Source organism: Sinocyclocheilus rhinocerous, unplaced genomic scaffold (assembly GCF_001515625.1).
Source record: "Sinocyclocheilus rhinocerous isolate Xijiao unplaced genomic scaffold, SAMN03320098_v1.1 scaffold262, whole genome shotgun sequence".
NCBI classification, from domain to species: domain Eukaryota; kingdom Metazoa; phylum Chordata; class Actinopteri; order Cypriniformes; family Cyprinidae; genus Sinocyclocheilus; species Sinocyclocheilus rhinocerous.
This window is the reverse complement of record NW_015641038.1, coordinates 1,164,077-1,175,935: the sequence shown is the minus strand read 5'-3', so window position 1 is coordinate 1,175,935 and position 11,859 is coordinate 1,164,077. Positions and strand designations below refer to the sequence as shown.

At 36.2% G+C, this 11,859-nt stretch overlaps 1 protein-coding gene across 1 annotated transcript in view; it reads right to left on the bottom strand.

Annotated features, from left to right (window-relative positions):
* The window catches only part of LOC107754280 (zinc finger transcription factor Trps1-like), a 146,672-nt gene that overhangs the window by 89,494 nt on the left and 45,319 nt on the right, over positions 1–11,859 (bottom strand). The window contains exon 4 of the mRNA XM_016570673.1: positions 7,526–8,610. Coding sequence (XP_016426159.1) covers positions 7,526–8,610 — 1,085 coding nt within the window. The remainder of the gene's footprint in view (positions 1–7,525; positions 8,611–11,859) is intronic.

Genomic DNA, 11,859 nt, shown 5'->3' with positions numbered 1-11,859 from the left:
AAAAAAAAAACACCTTAAAAATCTTACTGTTCAAAAACTTTTGACTGGTAGTGTAGGCTGATTATTCTTATAGATTGAAACAAATGTGCTTCAGCCAGAAAAAAAGGGTATGAAAAGTGCTCCGAGTCGCTGCAGAAAACAAAAAAATTGAACAACAAAAACTGGAAATGTTGCTGGAGATGGGCTTATTTAAAATGAAAACTCATTCTCTGCCTGCAGGAGGCGCTTTTAGAGTGATAAAACTAGTGGTTTCTCCAGTAACGGCTGTAATCAAAGCAGCTCCGCTCATGAACGCTTCTTTATCAGATCAAATGAAAATGCCATCGAAACTTTTCTGAAGACAGTCGGTTTCCTTCAGAGATACATTCATATAAAACACCCGCGCCGTGTTATGATTTTGAAACGTGCAGTGCTCATGTTTATTCAACGAAGTCAAACGGCACAAATCAATGTATGGGAAACACTGGTAATGTATATCGAAATATCGGAAATGTGTTTAAAAATCATATCACCGTTATTGAAAAAAATTATATCGCGATACATATTGATATTGAATTATTGTCCAGCCCTAGTTACCCAGTAAACAGTCTCTCACAATCTGACAATATATCGAACCGGGATGGATAAAAAGCAAGAGAAGAAGAAAGAGAGCAAAACAGCTAGATGCCATGTCTGCCCCTCTAAGCACCAAAGTAGGGACAGCGTGGAAAAGTGCTTTTCATCATTGCTGCTGCCTGACTTTCCCAGCATGCAGTTCTGTAATTTGTTCGTCTTAGGTACACGAAGGCAGGGGCAGATCAAACATTGGTGCATTCCAGCGACCGGTGAGGTGTGAGAAAGCATACGATCCGTTGCATGATTACAGACAATACAATGTTTACATCTCAGGGAAAAAAAACAAACATTAGGTACACACATCCAAATATTACTTTGTAAAGTCCAAAAAACAACATAACTGCACATTTATTTTGCTATATTTGAGGTCAAAGTCATTTAAAGAAAAACATCACATCTAGAAATAAATGGACATCTGAAGACCATTTAAACTTCTGTGAAGTTGTTTTATGAGGACCAGTTACCGTAAGCGACAGACACACAGATTCATTCAGTTATCATTAATCAGTACCAGACAAAACTAGCTTTCCCCACCACCACCAACCAAGACTCAACTGTTTTCCAACAAAGCATGGGCTGCTTCCAAAACAAATCGTATTCTTTGGTCACTGACACGGAGCATAAATAAGTTTGTCAAACCCTGCAACGTAGAACTGATTGTTTTCTGGCATGAGTTCTGTTAACAGTGAAGTTTTTAAATGGAGTAGTTGATGTGAAACTTTATTCTAACACGCAATGCCTTCATGAACTTAATCGTACAGGTTTATATCTTACATTGACAGTCCCATTATTTTCTAAAATGTAATGTTATATTTTCTAAAACATCTAAATGACATAATTATTGTATTTTGCACAAACTACTGTATATAGCTAATACCTCTCTCTTCGTTGTTTGTATTTATGTATATTTCTATTCTGCCAATCCTTGTGCCGTTAAACAGTTTTTAAAACAATGACAATAAAGATCTATCTATCTATCTATCTATCTATCTATCTATCTATCTAAATCAGTAGTAAAAGTCTATTCATGAAAGAATCCTGGAAAAAAAAAAAGAATGTATCATGGTTACCACAAAAATATGAAGCCGGTTTCAAAATGAACTTTTTCCAAAATTGATAAGAAATGTTTCTTACAAAATTAGCATATTATAATTATTTTTGAATGATCATGTGACATTATAAGACTTGAGTACTAATGGCTGCTAAAAATTCAACTTTGCCATATTAATAACATAATAATAAATTGGATTTTAAAATGTATTGAAACAGAAAAACAAAGTTATTTTAAATTGTACTACTATTTGTTTTCTTTGTAAGTGTGCTTAATGATTAAATGAAACTATTTCTACTTAATATTAAGATGCATACATGATTTCACCTAAAAAGCAAGCAGCAACAAAAACAATTCCCCTTGTGTAACCTCAGTGGATGTAATATAATACTCTCATTGAAGTTCATTTAAATTAACAGTAAGTAAATAATTAAATAAATACACCTGATTTCTGTAAACATCTGTTAATGTCAATCACAAGTACCATGCATTACTACAGTTAATTATGACATTTTCGTCAAATGATTTTTTATTAAAATGCTGACAGCTTATCACATTTCCTGTGATGTTAAGAAAACACATTAAGAACATAAACAAAATAAAATAAAGTGTTAATCCCAGCTGCATCTGCTTGATAATAAGGTACATGAAGGAAATACTATCAGATTAGAGTAGTACATGTTCAAGCTGACATTCAAAAGTTGTCAACAGTACCAAAGACCATGAAAAAAAAATGTAAAGATGCGCACTATGGAATTTTTTGGTTAAAAATTAACAAAACAAAAGTTCGAATGATCTTCTTGCCTTACCCCGATTTACAACGGTGAGCTTATAATTATTATTTATGATTTAAGCTGTCGAGTCAGATTTTGTGGGAAATGTCAGTCTTGCGTCATTCCTCTTTGCGTGATTACGTCACAATGGGAGGTGTGTTAATAGTTCTGACAGCTAGTAAATAACTAATGAGCAACATTATTTACACAATGGATCGTTCAAAAAGGCAACCATCTGAGGAATTATCTGTTGTTAAAACAAAACAAAAAACTCCTTTACAAGCATAAAGGAAAATGACAGAGCCTGTAACACAACTCATCAACTGGCATTTCCGAGACTGTGACAACTTCATAGTGATAGTCAGATGACTTCAAAGGATTTAAATCAGCCTAGACATGGCCTTTTCTTGCTGCCTTTTTTCCTTGAATCACAACTCTAAAAAGCAGGTAGCAAAAGCAGGTTACCTCATTTGACTGGGTCACAAGAAAGAGTTCAAAACGCTAGCAAGGAGTTTGTCTTTTCACCCCTCATATACTGAGGCAGAGCCATAATCACTGTATAAGGGGTCAGCATTCATCTACACAGCCAGCAAATGTCGTGTAATCATTCAAAACTGTATGAGCATAAGTGTGTGAGATTATGTACCGAACAAAATTTAATGCTACCTACCTCCTCCACTATAATTTCCTCAACACCTTCAATTTAATTGTAATCACAGGTTATAGATGAACTTTTTTCAGTTTCATTTTGCAAAGCATCAAAACAACATCATCGATTTAAGGGGGAAATACTTAAAAACATGAAAAAATGGATGAGAACCTATATCGATGTCAATAACAGTACTGAGTGGCAGTAATTTGCGCTTGTGAAAATGAAGCCCTTTAGCTATGCACCAGCACACCTGCTCAATACTACCATTTTACAGGACACAGAGCAGAGCAAAAGCGTTACCGACACCATCCCCGTGACATTACACAGGAAATGTAAAAAATGGGTACAGCACGGCCTGCTGCTTACCTGACTGGGTGACAGAAAAACTAGTTGGAGAAAAATCACAGTAGGGGGGTTCAAATGCAAGCTCACCGGCTCATTCAGTCTCCAACAGAAAACAAGGAGCTCTCATTACAAAAAAACCAAATAAATAAATTTTTCAAAACACCCTGCAATAAATGAGATAAACACGTGAAGACTTATTCGGTATACTGAAACTGCTTAGAAATAAAACAAAGGTGCTTGCACACTAGAGTTTACGCAACAAATCGATTGATTTCAATGGGCAATAAAAATATCGGTATCGGTACTCGGTATCGGCAAGTACCAAAAATAAAAGTATTGGTATCGGGCGAGTACTGGAAAAAGTGGTATCGGTGCATCCCTAGTTATTATAACTGCATTGTAATTTATCAGTCTCAGTTTCCACCCTCAAAATGGATATTTTGCTGAAATTGCAGGTAAAAATACTTTTTGGTTTCAGTCTAATTAGCATTTCACTGATGGCACAATTTGTTTTAATATCTATGTCATGTACATAATGTAAACAAGCTACAGCACGTAAACATGTCAGCAGTGTGTACGCACTTTAATGTGACCAAAAATGATGCTAGAGTAGCAATATGTAAAATTTGTTTGGCTGAAATATCGACTTTTGACTTTACTACGACTGGTTTAATTTATCACTTGAGAACATGACAACCTAAACAGCATACCAAGGTCAATTACCTAACTTTAATTACTGAAACTTCATTTCCAGTTTCGGGTTTCAGTTAAATGAAAACTACTTCATATAACTACTTCAGATGGCTAACTTTGTAAAGGTGAAGTGTGTAACTTTGTCACCACTTGCAGCATCAATAGGAATTACAATCTGTTCATTGTAGCTGAAGGACTGTGACTCAGCCAGTGGCATAAGTTTGGGGGTGGGACTTTCCCCTATATATATATATATATATATATGAGGGAAAAGTAGTTTATAAATAAAATATGACATGCAATTCTCAGATCACACACACACACACACACTCTCTGCACGGTCTGAGCTGAGAAGCAGGAGCTCTCCAGGGAGGCCATACAGGTCTGATTTTGGCTCTCTCCTTGCTGGGTTCCAGGCTGTGGGCTCTGAATACAAACAGCGCCTTATTCAGAAAGGCCGCACACACAGGCTGAAAACACTCTGCTCCATGTCCACCTGAAACAACCAGCCCCAGGCAGCTGGATCATGATGGACGTCACTCAAGGCTTAAGCGCACAAAAACCTTCACACATGTTCCTTAAGGGACAGGTGGGTTTATAAGGCCTTAAAATCCAGTCTTTCCTGACATGAGTGCCAACTTGACAAATGATTCCTTCGCCAAGATCTTTGACAAGTCAGATTAGATCGTTGATCATTTAGCAATATGTGAACCTGTGCAATTACTGAAAAAGTTTAAATAGTAGGAAAACTGTGCCTGCCATGCAGTTATGTGTGACTTCTTTGTCCAACGACTATGTATGTGTGTTCTTATGCATGTAGAATGAATTATGAATAGGTTGGAAATCGATTCTTATTCAAAACTGGGTTCCTTAAAAAAAAAAAATTAAAAAAAATATTGAAACCAAATTGATTTTCATGACATTTGACTTACTTCTAGAATAGCTGCATTCCTTAACAGATGTGGATGGAACACATAATAAAATATACAATACATGCATCAGAGCCACTTTAAACTTGACTGTTGTTGTGGGTTGTTTTGTCAGCCTTGCACAAGAACCAATCAATTCATTACTTCCTGTGATAAAAAAGTATGTACTTTTATATATGCGTATATATATATCACATCTGTTTCACCTTTGCAACAGTTTTTTTTCTCCATAAGATGTGATGCACAAACGATGACTCACTAACCAACTAAATCATAAGCTTTGTTAGAAAAAAAAACAGCTACATGGGCATGGCTAGATGCAGTAAACATGAACAGATTATTACCTTATTTTTCAGATTAATGTTTACAATTGATTTCTGATGTTTTTACTGTTCTGCTGCCTGAAATCTGAAATGATCTGATCATTTGCAACAGGTTGCTCGGAGTAATGAATTAAATAAGATTAAGAATCTCCCATCATTGTTAATAAATGTCACATTAAAATAAAACAGAAGTGAGAATACAGTTATAATGTTAAGAGAATACATAAGAAATTAAATTTATTGCAGAGAAAATTTCAGATAGATGTGATTCAGTTTACTGTTCTCCATCACATTGATGTTACATTCCCTATGACGTTATTGTTATAATATTACAACTGTAATCACATAATGCTATGAAATTTTAGTTTTTTTGTTTGTTTGTTTTGTTTGGTTGAACACCATCATAGTTTAGGAACCATAATCGTTAAATGGAATTGGTACCAGAATTGTTAAACACATTTTAATAAATACTTTTAAAATTAAACTGAAAAAAAAGAGATTATTAAGAAAGTATTTTATAAGTATTTTTTATAAAATATAAAATCTATTGTACATGCAAGATACTACCGATTTGTTATTGGGTTCATTTTGCCATGTAAACATCAGTAGTAAAACTGCTCAGAAGAAGTTCTTGCACATAATATGGCACAATATACTGTAATATCAAACATATGTGGCATTGAGGTGGTTTGGTGTATTTACACAACACTTATATTAGATTTAGCAAAGTGCCTTTCTGTTCTCTTTCTACTGTGCCAAACTCAAGCGGACATATGGATTTCAGTGGTGCAGTAAACTCATTTTTATCAATAAATTCAAACCAGCACATGTAGACATGCCTGTAAACTCTGGCAGAAAATGGAGAGTAATTGAGATCTTATGTGAAGGTAAAGCAGAGTCATACACATCCGCACTCTACATACCACACAGCTGGTGAAAGAGAGAATATGACCGCATACCGTTATAAAAGCATTAGCAATTAATCGCAACATGAAAATTTGATACCGGTATATCCCTAATGGAAAGGTAATAATAGTTTTCCACATGTACACACTTAACGGACATATGCACACGCACACACACATGCAAACAAACACTAAAGTGCACACATTTACATCTACGCACCTGGTCTCAAGACAAGCTAATCAAAACCAATGAGGGCCTGCTGCAGGAAAAGTTTCTCCCTGACGTTTAACATTTTCAGTTTATTCAGCTGTGTCGGTCGACATCAAGTAAAGTGCAAAAAAAAAAAAAAAGGAAAACCTGTTACCTATCAGTATGAAAGCAAAACTGCCAACACAGAAACAAATGTGTAAAACAAGCTTGCTGGCTACAATCAACAGCTGCTTTCACTGTCCTATGCTATGCCATTTGCTACAATAATAAAATATTAAATATACATAATATCATTAATATTTCTAATCAGTTTTTATTTTTATATTTTCCATTTTCATTTTAAAGTTTTAGTATTTTTTTTTTGTCATTGTTAGTAGTTTATGTCTCTATATAGTTTCTATAAATTTTTATTTTTGTTTTAGATTTAGTTATTTTAGTACTTTAAACTAAAGCAAATTAAATAAAAAATTACAAATGTTGGAATTAGTTGAAATAAGTAAACAAATAATACGTATTAATATTTACATTAATAAAAATGTATTTGATTGTTTAAGCATGAAAGCAAAAAACAGTTTAACAAAAGCTTGCTGGATTACCAGCCGCTCACTCTGTCCAATGGTCTTTTGCTACAATATATTAAATTTAACTATACTATCAAAATATTAAATAACTGAAAGTTAAACTAAATATTTTAAAGGTCCAATATTGTGTTTAATAACATCATATTTATATATTTAATGAACTGAGTTAAAGCGATGCAATCTAATGCTAAATAATAACCTCTTTTTTTTTTTTAATACACAGTTCACCCATAAGACCCCTAAGATATGGTTTGGGTCCCTCCATAAATTGAAGATTACCTCTCCTCAACAAGCAGCATAATTTGAGGTATCATTCATGTTTATAGCACAAACTATACAGATATGAGTCACATATCACATATAAAATTTGTTTTAAAAACAAAAATGTTAACAATAAATCCAGTAAGGACGCTCAAAAAAAAAAGGTGATTTGTTATGTGATTCTACCTGTAGTGACGAAAGATGTCCTCCTCTACTTCCGTGAAGAAATGGCACTTAGTGCAGGTGTACTCTCCAGGATGGACCCGCCCTGGCCCTGCATCTCCTGATCCCTCCTCCTCAGGTTTGACTTCCAGTAAGGTGTGCGAGGTATGGGTGCTGTCATAGTGCAAGAGAAGCAAGTCAATATCAGTCGAGGTGAACGGGCACTGGTCACACTGATGGGTGACGGACGCTCGGGGAGCTGGCGGGGATGGGGTAGTGGTCCCTCCGGCTGTTAGCTGCAGCAGAAGTAGAGCACAGTGTGAACAGGAGCTCTTACTGCAAGCGAAGGGATAGGAAATCTCCCCCAGGTGCTTCTCAGGAGTGCAGAGCCCACGGGGACAGAAGGGGCAATGTTTGATGGTGCACTTATGAATGCTGTGAGCCCGTTGGTAGTGATGCAAAAGCGGAGCCACGACGATGACATCCGGACCGTGAGTCATGGAATAACGAAAGTCGCAGAACTGGCAGTTGTAACTGGTTACTACCGTTTCTGGGTCACTCGTTGCTCCAGTCTTCTCCTTTTTCCGTAAGTGGGAGTCTCCGTCATGGGTCTTTCTGTCCCTTTCCTCTGGACTTCCCTCCCTGATGGCCGCCTGGCCGTGTCTCTTCTCATAGTGCTCCAGAAGCTTAGAAGCACTGGTAGCTTCGCAACTAAAACTGCAATACTTGCACCAGTAATACGCTGCAGGGGGGTCACCTCCAGTGCGGCTAGGGGAGTCTGATGCCCTGATTGGTACGGAGTACCCAGCCACAGTGTCATCTTCGGCCCTCACCGCCACCCGATCGGCCCACTTCCCTTGCTCGTCTGCCTCAATGCGTGGAATGCAGTTCCCCTTCCGTTCAGTTGAGGACTTCTCCTCAAGGTTGGGGTTGGATGGAGGTGGACTCTTCATCTTGTTGGGGTGGGTGGCCAGGAAATGCTGCTCTAGGTCTACAGAAGAGCTTCCCATGTAGGTGAAGTTGCAGAACTTGCAGCGGAAGTACTTGGTGTTGCCCTGACAGTCCTGCGTCTTTATTCCGATTCCGATGAAGGTGCCGGCTAACGTTACCTGTGAAAGCAGGGGGGACAATCATTCGTGAGTTACAGAGAATTACAGAGAAATATAAGTCTGATATAAGACAGACAACAGACTTTCAATAACCCTCCCAATCTCAAAGACGAGGCAGCAGTTATCACCACACAAAAGCAAATCACATTTTATGTTCTTATTACTTCTCAGCACTGATAATTCAAAAATCCTTCAGTGAGCAGATGGGAACATGTGAAGCCTGTAGAAGAGTCAAAGAGTAAAGCGACCATGCATGCAGCCACAAAATGGATCTTTTCTGATTAATAATATCCAGGTGAAACTTTAGTTCTGATACTTTGAAATTAAATTGTGGATTTAAAAAAACAGAAAAGAAAAAATGAATAGAACATAATATATTTAAAGTGCCTGTCAGTCACTAAATTAACTAACAAAAATATTTCTGAAATCAGTGTAATTGCATGTATATTAAAATATAGACAGATCTATGGCTTAAGATGCAATAGATGTCTGGCCTATAGACAAGAATATGGAATATTTAGCTGGCAGTTACAGAGCCAAAAAAGAGTGCGAGTGGGAGGTCTTGAGCTTCATACGCACTGTGGGGAATTCAACGTCATGCTCCAGACAAAACACTCAAGGAATGTCACAGAACAGACAGACCCTTCCCCCTGAACAGCCCCTGAGCTATATGTTGAAGCAATGATTAAATAAACACCCACTGCTTAATGTAATATGTGCTTGATTATAATTCTTACACATGCAGATTACAGATACAAAGTGGACTAAGCTGAAGCCTCAGCTGGTCGCTCTGTATCACCTGTCTGAGGAATTGCATTTAAGAAGAGTGCACTTGTGACACAGACTGCACAAACCTTTTTAAAATAAAAAATTAAGGAAAGAAAGAAAGAAAGAAAGAAAGAAAGAAAGAAAAACAAAGAAACAAAAGAAAGAGAAAAACAAAGAAACAAAGAAAGAGAAAAACAAATATCCTCCATAAAAATAGAAGACGCAACTAAAGTGACTTAGCCAAAAAAAATGTGGTGCATAAAATTAAGTACAGTTATTATTTACTGTTAATTATTAAATAAAAAATTATAGTAAATTAAGTTAAGTAAATTAATAATAATAAGAAAATTAAAAAAAAAAATTAAGTTAAAAAAAAATTACAAAGAAATTGTTTAAAACACCTATAAACACACTATTTCCAAAATATGTGTGCTATGTATATTTATGCATATTTAAAATAAAAATAATATATTTTTATATTATTATTACTAAACAAGGAAACACAAGTGAAAACAGTTACATCAGTTATTTAGCAATAATTAAAATCATTATATCTGGCTGGTAAACTGGGCAAAATCACCCCTGCACTGACTAAAGCTAAATGCTTCCAAACTTGGCTCATTTCGTAGAAACCGAACTTAAATTGTAAACATGACATTGTTGAAGTGAAGAATGAAACCTTGCTGAAAGTTAGGCAGATAAATGACTATGACATCTGTTCATTACCCATCGTTTAAAATAAATCGACTCCTGTGTTTTCACTGGCTCCCCTCACCAGCTTCCCTACCCTCTTTTCCCCCCCTTTTTTCATTGGGAAAATTAGAAATCGCAGTCGTCGATATTACTGCATGGAAAATTCCACTAGGAACGAATTCTGAATAGACTCATTATTCAAACTTTTTCCCTAAGAATTTATACGGTATTACGACAATTTGTAGACAGGCTGATGTTGAATTGAAAAAGATTGTGGTCGGTGTTATTAGAAGAAAAAAAAAACATCAGGTACTCTAAACTGTGCTGTGTGCTTGCTTGACTGAGTACATGCACATGTGCAAAGCAGGCAACTGCTCATAATGGTCCATTTAAACATGATACACTGAGGCTAGTGCTACGATATATCAGCCAGAAGTCACAGAACAAAGCCAAATACAGTGTGCCAGCATGATCCAGACTAATCTCCTTCACATTTTTTGTTTGTTTGTTTTTATAAATCAGAAATCGCCAAGGTGATATGACTAATGACTAGGGGTGCTCCGATTGATCGGCTACCGATCACTATCGGCCGATAATCACGTTGGGATGTTTGATTGGCGGTCTCTAAAAGGCAGATCTCAAAAAAACGATCTCAAGCTGATGACGCTGCCGTGAGAGGTTTGGCATGACATGCAGCGGCACCGTCTCAAGGCGCGTTTCCATTACAGATTTGTGCAAAACTTTGAAGATATTTTATAAATGTCGATAAAAAAGTATTGCGAAATGACGGCGTTTCCATTAACCCAATGTTATGCGACTAAAAAGTAACCTTTTGCCTCTTGCGATAAGTCATAGCAACGGATTTTGGTGGGATTCTGACGTATTTTGGCTATATTTATTCAAAGGAGGCGTATGCGTTAGGGGTGCCCCGATCATGATTTTTGACGCCGATCACCGATCGCCGATCACAGAAAGCAGTATCTGCCGATACCGATCACAGATACCGATCTTTTTAAAGCCTTGTTTTTATAATTTATAACTATTTATAGTGATACTTCAATCAGGATTTGTAGACATTTATTCAGGGCCTGAATTTCATTTTTGAAAATGGGGGAAATTCCCCTCTTAGGTGACTCTTGTGAGAGGAGAAGCAGCTTTCACACAGGAGTCCGTAACTGATCCATGGCTGTTTACCACAAACACAACATTTATTCCAACATTATAATCATTCCATTATTTTGATTTCAAATCCAAACATTGTCACTGAAAATGCTTTTTCAGCATTGCAATAATTTTTTTACGCAGTGCAGTAATACAATCTTTCACAGACATGTTTAAACACAATAAATATAAGCAACACATCATTCAATGCTTTTTACTTTTGCATTTAATTATAGATTTATATATTAAGTTGCTCAAGCAATTGGCAAAACATTTAAACTACTTTTCTTACGTTATCACAAACTTACCATTGACAGAAATAGTCAGCTCTACTGCCTTTCCTTTTGCATTGAAATCTTTATTACAAGCAATCCTGCGGTTCATAAAGAATTTTGTTTTCCTACCTCCACCAGTGCCATCTATTATTGCCTATTATTGCCATCTATTATTGCCTTGTAACAAAGTTCTTTATGAATTGCAGGATTGCTTGTAATAAAGATTTAAATGCAAAAGAAAAGGCAGCAGAGCTGACTATTTCTGTCAATGGTAAGTTTGTGATAACGTAAGAAAAGTAGTTTAAATGTTTTGCCAATTGCTTGAGCAACTTAATATATAAATCTAGAAGTA